The 25,057-nt window shown below is 37.0% G+C and overlaps 1 protein-coding gene across 3 annotated transcripts in view; it reads left to right on the forward strand.

Annotated features, from left to right (window-relative positions):
- Positions 1-25,057, forward strand: part of LOC308190144 (uncharacterized protein) — a 56,381-nt gene that overhangs the window by 22,212 nt on the left and 9,112 nt on the right. For 2 of the 3 annotated variants that reach the window (XR_013946933.1, XM_080581135.1), the window contains one exon: positions 9,358-12,030. Coding sequence is in view for 1 of the 3 variants with exons in the window: in XM_080581137.1 (XP_080437263.1) it covers positions 24,132-24,197 (66 nt within the window). In the remaining 2 variants the exon portion in view is untranslated. Of the gene's footprint in view, positions 1-9,357; positions 12,031-24,131; positions 24,257-25,057 lie in introns of those variants that run through there. The other variant, XM_080581137.1, reaches the window with a different exon arrangement.

Here is a 25,057-nt window from a genome sequence, read left to right on the forward strand (position 1 = left end):
CTCTTATTTATTTTTTTATTGTAGCAGGAACATCCAAAAAATAAAATCCAAGTGCATTCATGGCCTCAATATCTATGAAGCTAACAAAATATCTTGGAGTTGCACTATTTTAATCCGAAATATCTTCCAGTAGATAGAGAGAAAGCTCTAGATTTAACTGTGTTTTGTAGTCCTGCAAAGTTTTCTTCTTTCTCTTATCAAGGCTGCAGAATGCACACAGCAGTAGATATGCTTGACGTTATCTGTAGGAGGATAAAAGCCCACACAGCAGCTACTCTGTGCTGGACAAGTTTGAAGCTATTGGGAACTGTTTCAGTCCTTTCAAAATGTTACCACATGCACATCAGGGGCTGTGGTACTTTCTGGCCTAATTTAATCACTGCAATGTGGGAGTTAATCTTTTAGACCATCACACAGCGTAGGATTTGGGTCTGGCACCCTTCAGTTCCCACTTTATGCACAACTTCAGTGCTCCAAGATAGCACCTCTTACAAAAACCGAAACCAAATATAAAGAAAGAAACAAAGCTGATTATCACAAGTTCCAAAACCAAAAAGGTGCAGAAAAGAAAAAAGCAAGGATGTTATTTCTCAATTTTAAACTGAATGTTGTTCAAGATTTTGCCAGTGGAACAGAGAATTTTTCCTTTTCTAAATCTCATATTTCAGGGAGAGGATTGTTAAATAGTTCAGTGAGGTAGCATTAAGGTATATTATGATTTGCCATGATTTATTCATCTTTCCCCAGAAAACAGAAATCTTCAGTTAAAGGGAATAAGACATTAAATGAAGAAAAACAAAGTCACATTAGCTGTTAAGTTCTGAATAATGTATTCAAAACCAAGTTAGAAAAATGTGTTGTCTTTTAAAGCGTTTAAAGCTTTTAACTTGTGGAGTGGCATTAAAAAGCATATTCATAAACAAGGCTCCTGTCAGGGAATGAGTATAATAACAATCTTCATCATTTCTTATGTAGAAAGGTGAAGTGTGGCTAGATTCAGATGCCTGTGTGATGGACAGTTTAGAAATGAAGTAGATGTTTCTTCTAGACAATAAACTGCACTCAGTTTCTTAGTTAAAAGAAACACAGAGGTAGTCCTCTACTCACTACCACGGTAGTTAATTAGCTAACACCCATTCAAAACACTGAAATTGTCAATATAATGCTTAATCTGGGTGAAAACATCCTAAAGAAGGTTTATGTTCTCCAAGGTTTCTTTCCCACGATGTCAGTTAGGCAAAGAAAAGCTATAAAGCTTCTCTCTTTCACACCATTTGAGCATCACAACTACAAGACTACTACCATGGGTAAGGACAGTTAACTATATGAACTCACCAAATGACTAGGTAATATACATATTATTAACATTGGCACACAGGAGACATTTAATATATGTAGATATGAAGCAGAAAACTATGAGTAGCTTTTAACATTTCAAACATTTGGAACGGTGGAATCTGAGTTTAATGTTAACATCTATTTATACTGCCACTCACATGTTTCAGGGTGGGACAACTCCCACACGTTGTGGAAAAAGGTGACTGTGGGTGTTAAAAACAGAGACTTGCCTTCTAATTAGAGGTATTCAGGTATATGTCTTGCTGTGAATAGACTAACTTTTCTTGAGGAAAAAATAGAGCCATTATACATACATTGGGGGTGATATAGAATAATAAATGTTTAAGAACAAGGCTGTGTGGATGCACTGAAAACTGCATTCAATGAAAATGTTCCAATGCCTGAATTTGTTACAGAGACCACCTCTCCTCCAATATCATAATTTCATCTACCATTTCTTATCAGACTAATTTCTGATGACTTCATCAGAAATGCACTTTCCTTTAAGCAGCATCTTCCAGCAGTGGTCAGCACATGCGAAACCAGAGTTGGAAAATATAGGCAGTTTATATAAGATCAGAACTGTAGTATAATAGGTATTTTGTATATATTAAACCAAGGCAGGGATTGTAACAGGAACTATGTTAAAATATATAATTACTGTATTGCTAAATCTCCATTCCAAGCTGAAAAAAACGAAGACAAAATTAATTTAATGTATTCTAAATGTTCATTTTTTTCCCCACTTGATAAACTGTGCCTATAAAATTAATGGAGATTCATCTATCTCCTAAAATTGTCTTTTTAATTCTGGAATTTTATATAGTGCCACAAACTTCAGGACAAATTAAGCTGAAAGAGTTTTGATTCAGAAGAGATCTTAATCAGGACTATGTAAAAACTTAGTCAATAAAACGATAAATAGAATATTTCAAAATATTACTCAATGGTAGAATTTTATGCTTATTGCACCTTGATTTAATACTGTTCCTACTGTGCTTTGTAACTGACGTGTTACAAAACAGTGTGAAAACAATTAAGAACTTTCATAGATTAATATTAGAATCTTCAAAGCCCAAATCAATATTTCCCCCAAAGAGTTTGGATTTGTTTTGTTAACGAGACTTGCTGATTTTTTTACTAGAGGTATTTTCCTGGTGCACTTGCAATGGGAAATCTTTTACCCAGGATTTTTTTCCTGATGCAACCCATATGTTTGGGAAAGACAGTAAAGGAGAAATTCAGTTCATCATTCACCTTGCCCCCAGAATTCCAGATGGTGATTGTGGTGGAGCTGGTTATGAGGGACACACTGGAGGAGATTTAACATGTGACACCATTGCTATTTCCAACCGCAGTCTTCCACAAAAAATTAAACTAGTAAATTTATGCCAGTTTTACTGTCAAAAAGAAGACTTGGATTTTTTAACATATGCTAACAGTAGCATATTATTAAATATACATATATCTATTAATAGCTGAATTCTCAAAATAGCAAGGATATTTTGAATGCAGCTCATGAAATTACATCTGTCAGATTTTTTTTTTTTTCCTCTATGCAGTGCAATGTTCCAAAGATTATACAAAACTGGGCTGGATTTGCTCATGCTGTGTATATATACACTATATATATATCCAACATAACAATGTATTTTCATTCAAGTAGCATTACTTTAAAGTATTATTCAAGGTGAGGAAGAATATCTGACAGACCGTATTGAAATATATAGCTGATTTGAGGGTGCATCTCTCCCTCCTTTTCCTGCTGAATGTCACCTTTATGGTGGGACAAAAACACACATGATCACTTACTGCAGATACGTTACAAATTGAGACCATGGTTTACTGGTTCTGTGGGGAAGGAACTGTTTTTAACTTTGTGCTTGGGTAAATGTAGTGGTCCAGGTGAATGAGAAATGAATGTTACTTTTATATTAATAAATGCCCTTTTGTTATAGGTCTGTCTCATGAGAGTTTTAGTAATGCATCAGAGTTCAGCCACAAACCTTGTCACTTCACAGTACTGAAATCTAAACAGGTATTAATGGCCAATGAAGTGTACCTATCACTGGTGTAGTGTGTGGCTGGTACATAGCACTAAGTCATTCATATCAGCACTTGCTGGTTATCCAGAAAATTGGTTGCTATGTATTAATACTGAAATTCATGACTTTCCATCTGTTTGCTTTGAGTAAACCTTTTTTCTCACTTTCACTTTCCTTGGTGGATTCCCATTTCCTGCACAGGGAACTATGGTTGCTTTTGCTAGAAAAGACATATTAGGGACATGGACAGCAGAGAACAAAAGCAATAACAACAACAAGAACAAGAACAACAACAACAAAAACAATCAGAAAGCTTTTACGTGTTGATTTCATTTCTTTGGGTCAGTGGTGGATGACTTAAGAGAAGGCCACTCCAAACTACCTCAGTGATAGAGAGAGTTTTCAATATTTTCACACCACTCATTCTTTCAGCTGTAAAGAAAGAGTTGGTTGGGCTTAAAAGAGAACAAAAACTGAAGTATGGTTAAGGAGCTTCAGCAATCCTTAGTTGAAGGAAAACTGCAAAAGTAGGACAGAAAGCTGTAGAGGTATCGTCAAAAAGTGATACCACAGTGATTGCACAGTAACTTCTTTTTGATGAAGTGAAAACTTGGTTCTAATGTCTGCAATACAGTCAAACTCAGATTTATTGTGAAGACAAGTGGAACTATTCCTATGCATCAGAAGCAACTACACCACCATTTGAAGCTAAATACAGACATTTTCATATAATGTGCATGCCCACTGCTGTTAGAAGTTGTGGTGACTCAAGTACTAGCTCCCATGGGAAGGCCATTGCATAGTTTTGTTAGGGGAGAAAACACAAGCCATATCTAAGTGGCAATTCCCAGCTGACTTACCCACTAGGGACAGAAATAATTTACATAAATAGATTTTTAGCTCTTTAATGTCTCCAACAGTATATTGCAATGAGAATACATTTTCAGAAAATCATACAATTTTTTTAAATAACATTTTTATGTTTTATATATGATTTATTGCTACTTATTATTTATTATGTTTTCTTCTATTGTGAATATATTTGCAATGAAATATTCTTTAGGGAAGGGTTGCCTCAAAGTGGAAACTGAAGTAACTGTGAAGTGACTTTTCATAGCACAGAATATGCCTATTATGTAGTCAGACTACATCTATAGCATTTCAATGTATAGCTCTGTGATTTGGCTTACTTCCTAACCAGTTTCTGACTACCAAATTGATATGTTCAATGGCAGGGCTGTCTGCCAGCTGTGATGGATAATAAGGTAAAGGTCTGTTCAGATTAAAAGTTTTCACCTGAAATCTTTGCGTGTGCAATTAATGTACTTATCATATCAGACTTCCCTGCCTGAGCAGAGTAAATAGGTTTAGTTAAAAGTTTGCAAGTGACTGATGGTGAGATGGTCGAGCAAGTGTAAAATTGTGGACTATTTCTCAGAATGTGACCATATATATGCAGACAATATGGGTGTGCATGAACACCTTTCATCATCAAAAGGACAATAAGAATGGCTTACTAAACCTTCAGCTGTATGACAGACCTAGTTAATCTTTTCCTCCATCATTGTCATCTTTTCTGATGCTGGAAAGGCATAGAAAATGTTGTTCTATTTTGATTGGTGATAATGAAAGTATATACTGTGCTATCTATTCATAACAATCACTTAAAGGTGAAATCATTTATATATTGACACTGCTTTGCAACCAGAAGTTCAGGATGGGTAGTTTTGTTTAAATTAAAGGAAAATAACTTTTTCATAGAAAAGTTAGGGGCTCAGCAGTGGAAAGGCCAAGAATACAGAGAGATCTGATCTTCAATTGTCCTTGTCAATTATGCAACACACATTAAAAGGTATGGATTTATTTTTCTGATGATTAAAAAGAACAATGTCAAAGCATTTGATATATATGGACAGATTCACTACTGTTCTGTGGTTGCTTTCTGCTGCTCTGGTAATGCAAAACAGCCATAAACCCAGCCAGATTTATGGCTGCTTTGTTTGCTAGGGCAATGAAAAAGCAGTTAGGGTGTCCCAGTGAAAATGGCCCACATGCTGTGGCCTAGATTTTCAACAATAGGAACCTAAGTCCACATTTAGGTGATTAAATAAGTGGCCTGGTTTTCTGAAGTGCTGAGCCTACCTATGTCCCACTGAGCCATTAAAAAAGAAACTTGAACCTCTTTTCTGATGCGTGAGACGCTACCTGCAACCTATATGCAATGGTGCATTGGTGTCAGGCTGCTTTGTAGATGGAGTTTGTAGATGACATCTGTATCTGGTAGGTGATGTGAAGAGCAAGGACCACTGTGTAGTGTTTGGCAAAGAGCTGGATGAGGTTTACCCCTACATCTGGGTGAGTGTGGAGAAGAGATTAGGTGACATACTCTCAGCACTTCAGACATGATGGTTCTGATTCAGTGCTCAGCAACTTGGAAAATCAGAATGGGTGTGAGCCCAAAAATGCATTTACAAGAGTAATTAATCCTAGTGGAAAATACACATTGACATTATTAACAGCAAATTCCTTGAAAATTGGATGAGAAAATGCAATGCTACATTAACAGTTCTTTTCTTCTAATGTGCAAGTTTTCCAGCTATACTCCTTATTGCATTGATTACTGTAAGGCTGGCAAAGATTTCTTTTGATTCTAGAGAAAGCATGAAAATGATACCTTACTTAATGGGGAAAAAAAAAAAAGAGGACATTGCAAATGCAGAGAAAACCAAATATAGATTGGATTTTGGACCTTTCACAAATTTGAAAGCCAACCTTTAGGCAGGGGATGTAGAAGGGAAAAAAACAAAGTAAAATCAAACCAAAACCAAAGCAAACCAAAACAACAACAAACAAGAAACCCTTTCAGTGGTGATCCTTTAAAGGGATTAACTATTTTAAACCTTTTGCTTTGGGAGTACAATACACAGTGATATTGTCTTTTGGGGCCAAAACAGAATGTGGGAGGAAGAGCTGGTTCTGAAATAGATTTCCTACTGCCAAAACAGAAATGTTTGCTGCAATATGAACTTCTTGCACTATTGAACTTTTCCTCCTATACATTAATGGACCAAATTTGTAACTTGTTCAGGTTGGTATAGAACAACAAATTTCATCTGAGTATAGTTTATTTATGTCAGCTGAAGATATGATTTTTTTATGCTGTTTTACAGTTTGTGTCAGTGACAATGGACCCATGATCCAATCATCCCTCAAGCACTTCTAAAATTTAAAAAATGCAGCCTACACAGGCAGCGTAATTTTGCAGCTAGTCTTCTGCTACAAGCAGAAGGCACAGGACATTAATTTAAATATCTTTCATTTTGAGGGATTTCTGAGGAAAGTTAGAATTCTTTGTTCCTTTTCATTTTAAACTGCTTTCTAACTTTCAGCATCATAGCATCATTTAATTTAAAAAGGAATGTGACCTCTTGGTTTGCCAAAATGCACAGTAAGTAAGGCAAAAGTATCAGCAAAAATACTGTAGTTGTATGTTTAAGATTTCAAGTGTTTCTTTTAGTTACAGTTGTTCAAATAAGTCAAATGGAAATGGTTAATTTCACTACTACAATCTGATGGACTGTAGCTTAAAAACTTGAGTATATCATACTTTAGTCTGTCACTGAAGTAAAATTTACTATGCTCGTTTTAATTCAGGAGGTTAAGATAAGGTCCAGAGTGATTTTTGAAACAAATACATTAAAAAATTGAAATGATTCTTCAATGAAAATTTCCTGGAGCAATTGTTATACTTAGCCGAGAGATCACAAACAGGAATGGAAACAAAAACTTCAGCTTGTTAGAAAACAAAGTTGTCAATCTTAAATTGAACAGATTGGAAAACAAACAAACAAACAAAAAACCTCAAAACACTAAAACCTTAAAAGAATGGCCCCACCCTAAACAAAACCCTCACCCAGCCTTTTCTTTCACATGCTTTGAAATATAGCATTCAGCAGCAGCTGCGTCCAGAATGCTTTCCTTTATAATATCTGACCTTGGAAACACAGATCTAAAATATTTTATCTGCTTCTGTTACAGCCAAGAATCCTATTAGTACCTGTGCTTATAAAGCAGAGTGATATCAGAGTGAGGGGCAGGGAAGGCAAATGTGCTGCTGTTCCACATGCACTCAGTCCCCTTACAGAGTGTTCTCTGGGGGATTTTTCCATAAAGTTCCTAACCTTAAGCCAGCCTTTCCAAAGGCTTTCATCTGTAGCAGAATGGGGTATCATAAAAAGTGTGTTCACCCTCAGGAGACATGGCAAAGGTTACTAGGCATTATTGACCTGCAGTGTAATAATGTCCCTCAAGACTAACCTTTAAAGCTTTCAGTTCTGAGTAAGTAAGACTAGCTAGATCCTTTCTATGTGTCTGGGAATATTATAACTTTTCATAACGCTATGTATAAAGAATACTGAAAAAGGGCAAGAGGAAATTGCTGCTTTCTCTGAGACAGGCCTGCAAGGCATGCACATACGTGGCTTACACAAATCTCTCCTTTTTGTTAAGCTGGTTGGTCAGATGAGTATTGCCAACATCAATATGATTTTGACAATGATAGTATCAAGGAACAATCAGGCTATGTAATATCTTCATCCTCTCATTTCAATAAATAGAATGAGGATTAACATACAGCTTTACCGGATCTATTGGTAGTGTATATTGGCTAGCAACTTTGAATTCGATGGAACTAGAAAGCTTTACATTAGTCAAGAATCTGGTCTCCAGTTCAGATTACAGAAACAATTCCCTGCATATCTTTTCTTATTTTATTTTTTTTAATTTAATTAAGAATGGCTATTATTTTGCATAATTAATGAAATTTTCATAACGTGTTGCAGATTACAAGATCTACCTTTTCTTCTACAGAGGTATACATTTTCAGGCTGGAGGTGCCTAATAAGTCATCTAATGGCCATCCATCTCAGTTTAAACTGTAGATAAACAGAATTTTCCTTTTAAAATGAGGCAAAGCATCTAGCAGCATTTTCAAAACAACTAAGCAATTTAGAATCCGAGTTGATGGAAATTTCTATCTTGAATAGACTGGTCTTGTGGTTTCACTGAAATGGACTGGGGTACATACAGAGGAGGGCTACAGGGAAGGGGAAATTCATTCAATTGTTTTCTTCCTACAATCATTTATTTATGAAGCAGAAACTGGATGCCCCTTCATACTCCTGTGTCTTTCAGTGATATTGATGTTTACAACATGCACTAGAGTTGCTTCTCATATCAACCATCAATTGCTTTTCCAGTTAATGCACTGATTCATAATCATAATCATAAAAACAAAATTCTTTAGGTATTTTATAAACAGAATAATTTATAGAATATACTGTTGGCATCCTTGATATAGCTGGAAATTTTATCTACAGTAACTTAAGAAAGCCAGGACTATCTTTTCTTTTTACATGCCACCACTTCCGAAAGTCTGGGGAAAAATGACCACTGAAATATCTCCAGAAAACAGACTCAAAAAATAGACTAATATTAAATATACACTAATATTAACCCTAGTAGTGTCAGTGAATCCCTTTTTCCGAATTCGATCAGATATATTTTACAGAGACCTTGCAGAGAATTCAAAGTTAATCCTAACTACTTAGAAAAAGAAGACAAGGGTATTTCATGGAGAACACTTAAATACACTACACACTATAGTTCTATCTCATTAAAACTTCAGGTTATGCTTTAGCACATTATAACTATCAGAAATGCCAAGAAATAAATTTGTGCCTTGATATATGTAACAGAGATTGACAATTTCCATCAGGTTCCTCATAGACAGATATCTGTATCAGGAATCTGCTACCTGATATGAATCCTTGCTAGAACCCTGCTGGAAAATCCAAGGAATAAAAAATGAATTGGAGCTGCATCCATTAAAATCATTCCCTAAAAGACTGTCTAAAGAGCTCCTGTAAGAATGTCTTCTGTAAGATCTCTTCTTCACTGTACTTTTCAAATATAGGAAAGAAGTGATATGTTTGCCCAATGCAAATGGCAACATGACTGTGACTGCTGGAAGGATCTAGAGAGGCATTACTGGAGGGTTTTGTGAACTGGAAGGAAGAGGCATGTGGATGGAGAAGGCAGAAAGGCCAAGGTTAATGGGATGTATCTTAACAATGGAAGCACAAAGGAAGACAAAGACCATTCATCACAAAACTGCAGACTTTATGTACTGTGGTACTGTGCACATCAAGGCATAGAAACAAAATGCTGGTGCAAATTTCAGACTACTCCTTCTGGATATCTGGTGGAAATTTCAGAAACATTGGATTTTATATATTCAAGGTTGAGATATATGGGTCTACCAAGAAAGGTTTTAAATATATCTCATTGTGCAGCTTTTACTTTAATAAACACATCGAAATCCATAGTGCTGGAATTATACAGAACCTCTAAAAGAGCTAATGTGCAACTCTGTGAATAGAAGGTTCATAAGAAACAGGTCTGAATACTTTCCAATGGTGGAGAGCAGCACAATGTGTATACTAAAGGCTTGGTGGCACACTGTACTTGAAAATCGTGGTGTAAGAATCACAGTTGCACACCCAGGTATCACTTTATCAAACTGTATTTTCCCCTTTTCACTTTTTTTTTCTTTTATAGCTCATACATTATTTAAATAAATAGTGTAAAGGCATTTTTTAGGGTTGCTAAACTGTTCAAAATTATATTGCCAACATGTTTAATCTTCCACTGGTTTGATTCTGTAAATTCCGGTCATAACATGTATTTCATTCAAAGCTAAACCTCCTTCTTACTACAAGATTTAAGTGAACATGTTTTTTGGGGAAACAAAAACAAACCCTTCCATAACTGCATTTCTGGAGCACTAGTATTCCATCTGCTCTCTCTCAGGCAGTCAGCTTCTAGGTGAGGTCTTTTCATTTAAGAATATCAGAAAGTAAAGGCATTATGATGTGATGAGATCTGATCATAATCCCTTTTAGGCTGAGAATCTTTGGTCTGGTGAGCCTTAGGTTTTGAAATGAAAGACAGCAAAAAATTCAACAAACAAAAACATCGCCACCCCCAAAAGTAAGTAGAAGAGAAAGATATTGAAACTAACAGCATAATAAAAGTTTGCATTGAAATTCAGTTACCGCCGAGTACACTAAACAGGTAATTTTCATCAGGCTAGCAGCTAGATTACCTACCTAAGTGAATATAGGTTATAAAGCCAGAAAGCTTTGTTATGTCAATCTTCTTTCTGGCAATGCAGTCATGTTGAATACCTTTCTTCCCTAAAATCATTAACACTGTTAGGGAAAGAACCATTTTCTTATTACCAAAACCCAACATCCAAGGCTACTGTTTCAATAACACTAAAAACTCTCCTTACTGTGTCTACATACTGATGTTTCTGTCATTGCAAGAGGAGCGATTTCATCAGTTGAGTTAGAGATAGCTGCAGTGGGTTTACGTGGCAAGGTTTTGGTAGCAGGGGGCCATAGGGGTGGCTTCTGTGAGAAGGATCTAGAAGCTGCCCCATGTTTGGTAAGGGCCCCACCTCTGACCAGAGCTGAGCCAATAAGTGATGTTGTTTTGCACCTCTGTGAGAGCAGATTTAAGACAGGGGAAAAAAAATAAACACTGCGCCACACACAGCAGCTGGGAGAGTGAGAGGAGTGAGGAACAGCCTTGCAGGCGCCAAGGTCAGTGAAGAAGGAGGGGGAGAGGTGCTCCAGGCGCCGGATCAGAAATCCCCTGCAGCCTGTGGTGAGGACCATGGTGAAGCAGGCTGTCCCCCTGCAGCCCATGGAGTACCACAGTGGAGCAGGGTTCCACCCTGCAGCCCGTGGAGGAGACCACGGTGGAGCAGGTGGACCTGCACTGATGGAGGCTGCGGCCTGTGGAAGACCCCTGCCGGAGCAGGCCCCGGGCCGGACCTGTAGCCCATGGAAAGGAGCCCACGCAGGAGCAGGGGGTCTGGGGGGAGCTGCCGCCCGTGGGGGATCCAGGTGGGAGCAGTTTGCTCCTGAGGGATGGACCCTGTGGTACGGAGCCGTGTGGGAGCAGTTCTTGAAGAGCTGCTGCCTGTGGGCAGCCCATGCCAGATCAGTTCAGCAAGGACTGCGTCCTGTGGGAGGGACCCCACAGCACAGGGGACGAGAAGGAGCAGCGGAGAAGAAGCTCTATAGACTGACCATAACCCCCCATTCCCCCGTTCCCATGCGCCGCTCGGGGGGAGGAGGTGGAAGAGGGTGGATGGGGGGGAAGGTCCTTTTGGTTTCTTTCCTTTGTTTCTCACTTCTCTAGCTTGTTAGTAATAGGCAATAAATCTTACTATCTCCCTATGCTGAGTCTGTTTTGCCTGTCACGATAATTACTGTGTGATCTCCTCGTCCTTATCTCAACCCTTGAGCCCTTTTCATCGTATTTTCTCCCCCTTCCTCTTTGAGGAGGGGGAGTGAGAGAGCAGTTGTGGTGGAGCTCGGCCACCCACCCGAGTAAAACCGCCACAATGGCCCAACGTTCTCTTGTGAACTTTCTTATTATGGTTAAGCAAACTCCAGGTCAATTCAGAAATTAGTCCATTTGCTGCACAGTTGTGGAAGAATTTCCAATAGGAACTGACATCTGCCTTTTAACATAGAAATTGGGAAACACTCCTAAATGTAATTGGTAAGAAAACAGCAGCCTGCAGTCTCAGTTCCTTGAGAAAGCATATCTTGTAAAGTACTCATGCCTTTTGGTGACCAGAAACATGGGCTAATCATTGTACATGGTTGCTAAAGAAAGCTCAAAGCTGTCTTGGCACCTAGGCACAAGGATGTTCTGCTGGTTATTGCTGCTTCTTAACTTTTATTTTAACTTTGAAAAGGATTTTAAGATGCCCTCCAGTCCAACTCCTAAATCTATATAGTGGCACTCTTTGCAAACCAAAAATCATGTCCTCTGTCACTTGTCCAGTTAAGACTGTTGGTCAGAAGGTTGCTAATAAAGTATCAAGATACTGTTGTGACTCACGTTGCTCCATGAAGATGTGTGAGTTATTTCTATAATATTCACAAACTTTAGACAACATACTGAAAAATATCTGGCCTTCCAGGCCCAGTGTAAACCCCAAGGACTCTTCTGTAGAAAACACCACAGTTCTGGTTCCCAGTTTGGCTAAGGCAGTTAAGTAACTGCCTTACCCACGTCATTGATGTGTAAAATTATTGTCCACAGGAAAACTGGTTGGCCCAAACCAGACTCCTCAAATGTTCAAAAAAAAAACCCCAAAACATTAGGAGGTGAGGAATGCAACTCTGAATCCCCTTGTATTATGGACAGTTCAGGCTCATAAGTGTCAATGTGAAAGAAAATTAGGATTTTACCCCTCTGGATTTGTATGTTTGGCTGATTCATTCCTGAGGTGAGAGTATATGCTTTAGAATCATGCTTGTAAGGTACTTGATTCTCTTTTATTTTATAGGGAGCACATCTCATAACTTGGGATTTTGAATGATGCTTATGGGAATAGGCTCTTCAGACCAGGCATTGTGCTGTCTAAGGTAGATGCATCAAAGTTTTTTGGTCAGGCCCTTGGGGAACCAAAGACTCAGGCATCTTTGACTTCAGTTGTCAATCAAAGTCAGTAGGAAGCACATTTAAGTCCGGAACAAATACCACTGTGGCACTTTGGTGCTAAACCCGCACACTGGTTCTGCTTCTGTCATTACTGAAGCAAAACGTATTACACTGTCTGTTAAAGACTTTTCTCCCAAAAGCTCAGAAGCTAGATTTTTTTCCTTCTTCTTTCTTCTCAGAGCTGCATCTCTCCCGGTGCAAAATTCATGTCTGAGATGCACACTTGCAGGAGATGCATTCTACAGGATGACACCTTTATTTGTTTATCATTATGTGAATATATACAGCAAATGCATTTCCACTCTATGGCATACCATTTTTAAAGTTTGACTTTTTGCTGTTTTCATCATATCCCTGCCATGAACAAATGGGAAAAGTACGCTCTCAGAAGAAGGGTGTAGTGATGCCTTTAACCTATGACTTCCAGAGACCACAGTTTGAGAAACCCTGGAATATGGAATATTCATACACAGCTCTTATGGTGTCCCCAGATAGACCTGCTCTTTAATGTTTGATGATGCAATTTCCAAGTCATCTTCTAGTAGTAGACAGTTGGCGTTTGGAACTAATTCATATAAAATGTAGAGGGTCAGAGTGATTGTACTGGAGTTTGTCCCATGGCCACATCAAATAAAATTAACCCTTTTTTCTGGCTCAATTTCTCCATAGAGTCTCTGAATCTCACAAGTATATTGTGCAGACTATCTAGACTGTATGTTGGTGAAAGAAAATGCATAAATGAAGTATTTTTATTACAACCATGGCATGTATTTTTAACAAGCATTGTACTGAACTACGTAAGTGCAAAACCATTATTACATCACAAACATATATTTTTAACTAGGCCTGCAGCCGATATTACAGCAATTACTGATGTAATTCACTACCATAATAAGGTAATTTATTTATCATAATAAATCATATCAGAATTAGGAAATAAAATATTACTTTAGCTACAGTCTGTCAGAGGGGGCAGATTTAAGCATTCTGCTTTGCGTGAGACTTTTGAAGAGACAAATCAGGCAATTTTATATTAGATAATTAAACGTCTTTTGAAAGCCAGCCACGTTTGGAAGCAAGGAATGAAAATCTTCCAACAGAGCCAAGAATCCAACTTCCTTTTTAGAAGAAGAAAAAACTAAAAGACTAAACCAGAAAGAAATGCTTTTCTTTATTTTTTTCTCTTAGGTGAAGAAAAAAAATAACAGCTCAGATCCCAGATTCTAAGAACTAAGTTATAAAAAGCCCCTTAGACTGACCTCCAGTATTTTGGAAGAAAGCCCAGTGTGTAATGAGGGGGTAAGAGAAAAAGAAAGACAGAAAAGGCAACTTTTTATTTTATTTTATTTTTTCTAATATATGCTTACAGTGCCTTCAGGGAATTTATCTGGGTACTCTGGGTAAACAACACAATGGAATTATACCGGTAGTCTCTCCCTTGCCACATGTTTAAATTATGCAACAAATGTTTGATTGGTGGCTTTTTGTACTGAAAAGTGCCTGATCACTTCATCCCCCTAGTAAAAGAGAACATTACTTAAAGGGAAGTGAGTTAGAAAATAAAACAAGAGCACACAAAAAATTGGCAGCAAAATCACTGTGAGAGATTGAAGCATCCTCTCTAATATAAGCAGGCAACCCTGAGAATCTGAAGCAAAGGATTTTAGATAGCTTGGGAATTTGGCTGCCTCTGTGGCAGATATAGTAAACAGCTTCAAAAATGATTGTGTATTTTTGCTAATCACTTAGGCCATGAGATAACAGCTAAGTTGACATTTTTTGTGCAAGAAGTGAAACTGCTTACTCTTGTTCCCTATTTTCTGTCATTTTTGCAGAACAGTGACTGTCAGCAGTGCACCCTGAGTACAATAATGTTACAGCACATTGGCAAAAAGACAACCTTGAGACTTACATGCCCCCAAATGCAAGTCCTGTCTGAAATTCTTTCATGTTTTAAAATGATAAATGTGACTATCTTCTCTGTGTATCATCTAGTAAGAATGCAAGGACTGCAAAAAAAAATAATAATCTGGTAGTCTAAGGTTACTTGGGCCTTACTTTTATAAGAAATGTGCCCAATGCTTGCTCTTCAGCTTGCTTTCTTATCAGACTTCAATATGTAGTTCCTTCACTGCTGTTTAGTGGTAATTTCATGACTTCATGTTGGAATTGGTTTTGGCATTAGAAATAATTTAAAACATTTTTTCCCCTGCTTCATCCATGATGTACATTTCTGTTTGCACCCAGAGTTTGTTGCACCTTGACTTTACTCATATAATTATTAACAAAACCATGCAGTGGTTTTCGTTACTGGTTTAATCCTTGTTAAAAACAGTTCCCTTTTTTGGGAGGTAGAAGTAGTGTTATAACTAATGATGCAAAGAACCTTTAAATTTGAAGTCACATAAAAGCTTGCTCTTCACCAGGTGATATAAAGCAATCTAATACTACACCTAGATACAAAATAGTATTACTCCAAATCTCAGTCTTAGACATTCAGAAAAGGACTTATTTTTTCCTGTGCCCCCTTCCTTTTACTTTACTAACAAAAGCAAAAAGATTGAAGTGATCTATTCATGGCTTGAAGGTACAGTCTTACTCATAGTCTATAATGTTTTCTTCTGAAATTATGCTTTTTCTAATGCTACAATTAGATTTAATGCACTGCATCTATCACAAGTATCACTTTACCCTAGAAGAAGCAAAATGTTGAAAATTGCCTACCCAACTTGCATTTCACATTTCTGCCTGCAGATAAACAGATGCTTACAGTTATTACCTTGATTAATTTTACAGGCAAAAATGTGATTTTAATGCTGAAGAGAGGCTGCATATGATATTTAGCCATCCAGTTTACCTGTTGCAATGGTGAACATCTCAGGTAGGAACAGGTCTGGATAGAAATCCTAACAGCTCACCTCTTCCCACAGTGAAGTTATGGACATTTTTCCAGGGGGTGGGGAAAAATTCTCCTGAAATCTTGCTAAGTGCTTCTCTCAATGACACAGAAAATGTCAAATCACATAAAAAGTAAATAAGGAAAGTATATTCAATTCAAGCAGTTTGGGAAGCAGAGAAATAAAATACCTAGAGACATTAGAAATAACCTATATAGTGATAAAGGAGAGTAGAGGTGGATGTTTCCATAGGAACCAAGAGAAAAAGAGATTTGTCTATGTTCAGAATCCCTTGCATGACATTTAGAGAGGGGGCAGCAAGTTTCTTGGTACAATTCTTCCAGTTTCTTGTGCTCAGGAAAACTCTTTAGTTTTTTAGAAATTAAAAACAGTTTGAAAGGTAGACAGGACTCTAGAGTAAAGTAACTGCAAAGTAAATGCCACCTAATTTTCATGAGGTCATCTATTATAAGCATCTTTAAGTATTAGTAAATGTATGTGTGCATAAGAAGCTGATGACTACTACATAGACTACATTAATTTTCCTTGAATTTTGGGGTCTATGTGATATGGTATCCAATATTTCTCTCTTTCTGTAGAACAATGAGAAAATAAGTACATCTCAGCAAACCAGAACTAGCCAGAGGAAATATTACTATTTTTATGTCCCTAGAAGTCCTGACAAAAAGCTTTTTCACATAAGGTGATACTCCGGCACCTGTTTAGGCAAAAAATGTAATTTTTCTAGAGAACAAAACTAAAATGCTTCCAGAGCCCATATATTCCAGGGGAAGGAAGTATGTGAGATGCCTCATCCTGAAGGAGATCTGGGTCTGAGAGCAGACAAATAACTAAGTAGGAGCTAGCGAAGTAGTGATAAAAAACTGTGTGATTTTGTTTAGTAAGCCAATGGAACAATCATTCTGCAAAACAGCATTTTCATTGTACTTCTCTGGTCAGATCACACTGGACTATTGTGTTCAGTTCTATTACCTACAGGAAGGTACTAATAAATACAGGAGAATTAAGGGAAAGAAAAGTGTTACAGCAATGGAAGGAAAGAGTTAAAGATGAGGAACAATTTAATGGTTCCTAGCATTTTACTTAGCCAAACAGCAAATATGGAAATGCATGAACTGATATATGACAAATATAATTATCAAACAGGGTGAGGAATTGCTGAGAATGATTCAAACTTAGAATGATATTGTGGTTAAATAAATATAGGCTGCATAGAAAAATGGTATTTTTTAGCAGAAGTATTTTCCCCATGGGAATGCCATCATTTTTAAAGCAAGCTTGGGGAAAACACTGGAGAGCATACATCACAGTAATCATGCACTAGTAGAATGCATTTAGTATGTCTTCCTCATTATTATCATTATTATTCTACAAATAAGAGGGGGAATAGTGAATTGGAAGAAGAGGGAAAAAAAAGTGTAGTTATATGTTCCTCATCAGGCCTGTACATGGTCACAAAAGTAAAATTCTTTGGAATCAGGAATAAAAGGGAAAACCATGGAGAGAAAAGTGGGAGATAAAGGTCAGTGAGAAGTAGGCCCAAATGCTTAGAGTACTGCCATGAAATCATAGCAACTTTATCAGGTGACATTGAAAGGGACATCTGTTCAAGGAAATGCATTTTCCAGAAGTCTGGAAATACTTTCCTTACAGACTGAATATCGACAGACCCCAGAGACGAAGTTTCTGGTAATGCTGCTTTCTTAAGGCTACATATCAAAGAAAATCTTTGCCTTGCGTTAACATTAAGAAATAGTGAGCAGATATACACAAGACAGCCAGACCATCCAGTCTGGAATCCCTCCAGACCAGCTATGGCATCAACATGGCCAGGCAGAAGCCAACTGAGAGCCTGGATTCTAATTCTTGGAGGAATTTGTTACCTTTTTCACTTCCATATAAATAACAACTGCAAGTCTCGTTAAAACGTGCTTCACATCAATTCTTGACAGACTAAGATATACTCCCAGGGCCCATATTCCTTCATCATCACGGAGATTATATTGTTCTGGCAACCCATACTACGGTCTTGAAAATGACCTACTACAGTGTGTTGGACAGTCATGTAAAAACCAAAACAAAATAAAAACCAATAGAATGGTAAAGAAAATTCACATTATCTTTACTAGCTTTGCCAGCTGGTTTAATTGAGAATGATAGAGTTATGTTTCCTTCACTTGCACTGTAGTTCTTTCTTTAGTTTTCTAAAAGACTGTTGTGGAATACAGAATTTAAATGTCATGGATCATTGCCAACAGAAAAAAGAAAGTTTTCTGGGGTGGGAGCAGAGACTGTCAATAGCTTGTTTGAGCTTCAGATTCATTTTGCAGACACGCAACTCAATTCAAGAAGATTTGGTAGAATGAGATAAACAAGTGTTGACAAAACATAGAAAAGAAACAGACTTTCACATAGTTATGGGAGGTAGGTAAGCTGCTTCTCTGAAAGGGAGCACTTTAAAGGCTGATCTCATGCCAGGCTTAAGCTGCAGATTGTTTCTCATCCTTCCCAAATGAAAGGTGGGAGGGCAGAAAAGGGGAAGGGGAGGTGGGGGGGGGTGAGGGAGGGAAATGACATCTTCAGTTTTGGTGGTATTAGAAAGACATGACCTAAGCGAAGCACCACCACAGACTTATGTGAAACCTACCTGTACAAAAATTTATCTAACAGAAGCCCCTTGATTTTAGTACTGCACATTAAATAGAAAATTCAGCTTTGAAACACTTTTTAGAGTACCGTTTTCTTTTACTTTTCTGCTGTGACATCCATACAAAGTTCTGTGTTCCTAAGCTAAAAATGGGTGCTTTATTACAAGAGATTGAAGGATGTTGCTCTCCAAGCTATTTTACTTTCTGATTTGGTAAATAGATTTTAATGGGATAATATATATTATTAAAACTAATCATACCATTAAAGTGTTTGTCTGAAGCATGGTCCTATGTATTACTAAGATCATCTTTTCCTGAACAAGAAACAAGATTAGGGCTTCACAGACAGAATTAGCAGTTCTTATTTGGGTCAAATTGATGCAATATTTCTTTCTCATTTTAAAATTAGATTCTCCTTTTGTATTTGTCATCTTTTGCAATTTTTTTCTGCATACTTACTACCTGTGCAAGCTGTACACAGGTGCAAACTACTCATTACCCATTTTGAAGTAACTCTCCATACATAGATTGTCAGGTTTTGACCAATGTTACAGTAGAAAACTCAATTCATCTCAATGGCACTAATCTACTGGGTTTGTATTAATGTAAATGACAGTGGGATTTTTCTTCCCAAGCAGGATAAAAAGTTTCTGTCACAGTTGGCAAAAGGTATTCCATCTATGTAGGTTTTAAGCTTTTATCTAGGCCAGTATGACACTGGTAAGGCATAGGTTGAAATAAGGGTAACTAGTCAGGGAACAGAAAAAAGAACTATAGAAATAACTTCTAATACATATATCCTGTGCACAGTTTCTCATTGTATGGATTTTTGTGTCCTTAGTTAAGCCTAGATACTTAAAAAAATATGGACAAGGTCTATCGATAGAATAACCACCTAAATTATGAAGTATCTATGGCAAGTAAACATTAAAATTAAGTGACTGAATGAAGAGATAGCTTCTTAGATGTGTGAAAGTCATTTGTGCACAGAGACGCCCATTTACATGTGCTGCTACAGGAAGTATGTCATGTATCCATGAGAATCCATAAATAAATATGTACTATTTTATTATGCATCATTATATTAATTTATAAAATATAATATTATACATGATTAAATAAAACTAAATAAACGTCAACCTCTTCAAAATGAAAACTCTTGGTGTATTTGGTGTTCTTAAAAATTCAGACCAGCAACATAATTCAGTCCAAATATTAATTCTTACGAATGGACGAATGGTGCTCACTGTATGGTATGGTGTATTAAATTCTTTTAACCTCTGTCTGGAAAATTATAACACCTTGAGTCCTATTTCTGTGTAGGTCTTTATATATGTTTTTGGCTTAAGCAAAATAAAATGGAGAGAGGAGAAAAAATGGTCAAAGTTTAAATTTGTGTCTGTGGGTAGCAGCTCCCAGGTACTTTATGTTGTCATAAAACAGAACTGACTGTACCATATATGCAATAAACAGCTCCATGCTGACACAGTGTTAAGAAGAAAAGGTGAAACAATTTCAGTCATGATAATAAAAACTTTAAACCAAATGTCTGTAAGTTCTCATTTAAAGCCTTCTTAAGAAAATTAATGGAAATACAACTAAGCAAACAAGTATGATTCTCCTAGCAAAACTCTGGACCAAAGATTGCATGTGGTCCTTAAGAGAAACTGTAGTGAAGGAAGCTGAAGTACTACTGCCCAGTGTGCCTGAGAATACCCAGTGACTACCCTGATTTTGGATCCCAGAGCTGTCTGTGCCATTCAGCAACCCTTGAAAGAGGCTTGGGAGGCATAAATATCAAAAATAACGAGGGCAAAATCCATAAACCCCTAGCAGGGCAAATAAATGTCATCAGGAAAAATCATAGAATAGAAAAAATGATCACAATCATTATATTGATAGGTAGGGTCTGCACATTGTTTTCCTTATTCATTTGCCAGACAACTTCAAAAGGTTATTTTTCTATTTACTTTGACAATAAACACAATCTATAGTTATTGAAGCTGCTTATTTCAATATCAATTTATCAACAACATTAACAGGAATGCTTATTATTTTTATACGTGAAACTATGTCTTTGCCACTAATTTTAGAACTAATTTTAATTTGAACTTGACATTAATATAAACACAAGAATGCCACTTTGCCACTATGTATTGCCGTTATGTATTTTTATTTTCTCATGGGAACTGACAGAATATGATTCATAATGACAATATTAATATAAGCCTATGAATAGCAATAAGGATTTATAATAATATTAACATACATAGCATCATCTGTATTGAATCTGTCAACATTAATAACTTAGATTTTGTTCCTTATGTGGAATACATTTTCATGCGTCTATAAATGTCTTCATTAATATACATTTATGATTATTATTAAGCTTATGCACAGTCTCTTTTATTATGCAAATAAGGGTTATAACATACACTCAAAGACAGTGACTCTCCATACATCACTTTTATCTTTAATAAGTCCTATACAAAGCAAGTAGGTTAAAAACTCAGCCCCATTAATTAAAATTGGCTTGCATTCTTGAACTGAAAATGTTCATAGTAGAGGCCATCTATGGATCCATTAATTACCAAGCTCTATTTATCTATATAAAATCCCTCTCCAAAAAAAAAAAAAAAAAAAAAAAAAAGCATGTATTACAGAACTGTCAAAAATAATGAAAAGAGACAAATTTACAGCTTGGAGTGAAAGCTTTATCTCCACAGACATCCAAGTACAATTGGGAGCAAGAAGACAGTCACGAAGGTGGTTCTACACGATGCATAGTTGTTGGAGGGCATATGGTACATTTCACTCTTAACTGAAACTTTTTTCTATCCTTTTAGGGCTTTATGTTAGAATCTTAACAAGATTTGTTAGTCCAGCTTGTTTTCTTTAAAGTACAGTTGCTAAAAAAAGACAACGAGGAAAACTAGTGTCACAGCCATCTGTGAAAAGTGGTAGAGCAATAAATGTGTTGAATTGTGATGAGATCTACTCCAGTAATGATGATGGTCTCTGGGGAAATCTTCATATGCTGTTGATCTTCTACTGAACTGGACCATCAAACACATCACTAACATTACATGGAGATAAAGTTGTTATTATTATTTTTTTTTCTATCTTCTTTAGCTCTGTTTAAGAAGAAAAGCTGTCTCAAGCTGAGGATGTGAATGACATCTTTTAGCCCCAAACTGTTTCTAAATTATCTTTATGTTCCTGTGAGAGTACAATTAGATTAACTAGTCCCTGTTGTCCAGGTAGAGATACAAAGCTATCTGGATATGAATGCTCTGATTCAGAAAGCCACTTCGGAATGTCTATAGGCAACTCATATGTTTATAGTGAAACATATGAGCACTTTGGGAGCTTTCCTGAGCTGGAATGTAAGCTAGTTGCTAAAGTCTGTACATGTCAGTAATACAGTCACACTTAACGCAGAAGTCCTCAGGCTCAATATCATACTCCATTCTCTAGCCTGTGTCATCACTCATTAGCAGATATATCTTGTCATGTATGATTAAAAATATATTAATTAAAACTACTGTGTCAAAAGGTTAACTCTGTGATTTATGCTATTTAATTATAAGCGCCTTCAGAGAAATGGGCTGGATTCTTGTTTACACCAGAAGACGTTCCCTTTTAACTCAGAAAGATGCATTTTACTAAGGGAAATGAGGAAGGACGGGCTGAATGAATACTGCCGTTTCTCAGATGTGTCTTCAGCTGACCTGGTGGCTATTAAACATAGGGTAAGACGGGGGGACCACAAGGAAGGACTGCTGCTTCTGGAAGGGGTTTTCCAGCCCTGTTCTCTGGTGCTGCAGGCCACTGAACCTGTCTCTTGCCTTTGGTGGCAGTTGCCATAGCCAAATTCAATGGCCAAGTGACACAGCCAGGTTCTGGCAGGAGTAAAGTTGGGAGTGGGATCATTTTCCCCTCTTCCTGATCCCTCTCCTGTTTAAACCATGATTTTTGTGTCTATGGCTGGCTTTCATGCCATGGCCAAATGTGGACAACTGTGATTCAGTCACAGGAAATTCTGTAAACGATTACTACTATGGATGGCTCCTGTCACAGCTGTAAATACTACAAGTACTGTTTCTGTAGTTGCACAGAAAACCAACTTTTAGAAGTAAAATTAATAAAACCGTTTCATTTTTTTTTTTCCCCAAGAACTGACACTCTCTAGTGACTTTAATTGTTTTTGGTCCTTTGGGGCCCGCATAGTATACTAATTGCAGTATCAATGTTTCAGTTGGTTTAGGATACAGTCTACAATGCATTTTTAGATAAAATTGGGCTATATTCAATGTAAACTATTGTTTTTATCTTTGTTTTCTTGGTTTTGTGCACAATACCTTTTCTTAGGCTGACAAAATCAAAGTGAAACTGTATAACTGAACAGGGATATGAGTCTGGTCCTGGTCAGTTCTTATTTCAGCTGGGTTAACTGGTGAGTTTGCTATCACTCGAGATCTTGAGATCTGAGTCACACCAGGTGAACCCTGGAAGAAATCAATGAGAATCCAACCCCGCCCCCCTCCCTCCCCCCCCCCTTTTTTTTTTTAAATCGGTGTGAGAGAAAAAGAGAGGGAAAATAAAAGTGGCTAGGGAAGGAAAGCATATTGAGATAACAAAGTTTGAGGAAAATACAGTTTCTAGAAACATTGGTGCTAGGAGATATTTCACCTTCATGTCTCTGTACTACAGTTTTGGTTACTGGCATATTGGTTGTATTCCTCTTATTAGAGTCCTGAGTTGGCTTCAGGTCTCTACATGTTGGGTTTGCTGCTGGAGTGGAAGCTGGGGCTAGCAGCTAAGTAAAAGAATATTTCTTTATGCTCATGCTCTAGAGAATAGATATCTAGCAAATCTGTATGAAAATGTACTGGACTAACCTACTTGTTTTCAAATAGTCAAAGACAAAAATCCAAAATTCGACCTTCCTCACCCTCCTTCCTTCCTCTTCTTTGGAGCGGCTTTTAAAAGTCCTGTGGACTTAAAAATCACCCCCGCACCTCCCCCCCCCCCCCAAATAAATAAATAAATAAATAAATAGAAATATAGACAGAAAACCTTAATTAATGTATGTTCCATCATAAAGAGTAAGAATAGGGAAAAATGTTAAGGTATGAAGTAGCATGCAGTATATTAGATTAAATGCATCATTTGCAGGGTTTCAAAGGTATACGAGTCTTGTTTCTGAAACATGCATTTTGTGGTTGAATTTCTGTGTTTTATTTTGTTTAAGATGAAAAACTCTCCTGTAGCAAGAGTGGTCACAAATTCAGTTAAGAAAATGGATTCAGTTTATTTTATAAATCCATATTGATAGATTTCTTCATAGCATAATGGAAATCTGCTATATCTCTATTACATAGAAATACTGTTCAAGTCCTTGATTGGGTGATTTTAAGCTCCCTATATTATTTTTTTCATTTGTTCAGAAGGTCATTTTGGCACCACATATTGTGCCACTCTAAATGTTATGTAGACATTTTCGGAACATTTGGAAGAAACTTACTGATTGATATGTGAATATTCTTGCTTTTTATTAAATAAATCTCAACACTTTTCCATTGTCCTTATAGCCTGCTCTCAGCAGTTTAATTGATTTCAATGGACTGTACCTTCAAGACTTTATCAGAGGAACTTGAAGCCATGCAAAAGCTGTAAAGTATACCTGACTGAGGAAGTCATTGAGGATGCTATGAAGGTATCACTTTATCAGATTGAGATCGACATTTACAGCTGATGAAACCAATTTAAAAATATTTGGAAATATTTCCTCCTGTCTTTGAATACTGTTTAGTGACTTTATGCCTTAGTTAAATTTATGCTTCAGGTCTTTATTTTATGTTGGTTTATACAGAGCAGGACCATATTGGTGAAGAGCAATAGTTCTCTTCACAGGGAACTACATGATTCTCTTAATATATCATCTGCAAAATATTCCAGTTAACCTTTACATTGTCCCCTACTGGCTTCAGCATCATCATTAACTGAAGTGTGACTCTTCCTTCCCCGAGGATAAATTGTTCCATTTAAGTGGCCATGAACATGACCTGAGCGAGTGGGGAAGAGGGCTGTGCAGTTTTGCAGATGCCTCATAAGAGGTGGTATTGGAGCAGGTGATGCTCATAAGGGGATAACACAATAAGAAAGGTTGCAACTCCATTAGGCTATTCTGTCCGATTCTAATAGCCATTACTCCTAGAAACCCCAAGGAGGGTGAATAAGTGATATATATAGGTACTGAAAAGGCATGGGGAAACTGCAGACAGCTGAACTGTGTGTGTATTTGATATAGGGAAGAGATGGAGACTGTGGGTCTGTATATAAGTTAAACTATTGTCTTGTCTTCCACACTGTTTTTGATACTGCTAATCTTCCTCATGAAATGTCTTTTCATGGCCTGTCTGTGTCCTTTGAGGAGGAACCTCATGATTTGATGCAGTTTAGAACTGGCTTGTCCATGCTGGGATTCAGAGCAGCATTATATGTTTCATTCTCAGCA

Source organism: Anser brachyrhynchus, assembly GCF_964034855.1.
Source record: "Anser brachyrhynchus genome assembly, chromosome: 2".
Classification (NCBI taxonomy): domain Eukaryota; kingdom Metazoa; phylum Chordata; class Aves; order Anseriformes; family Anatidae; genus Anser; species Anser brachyrhynchus.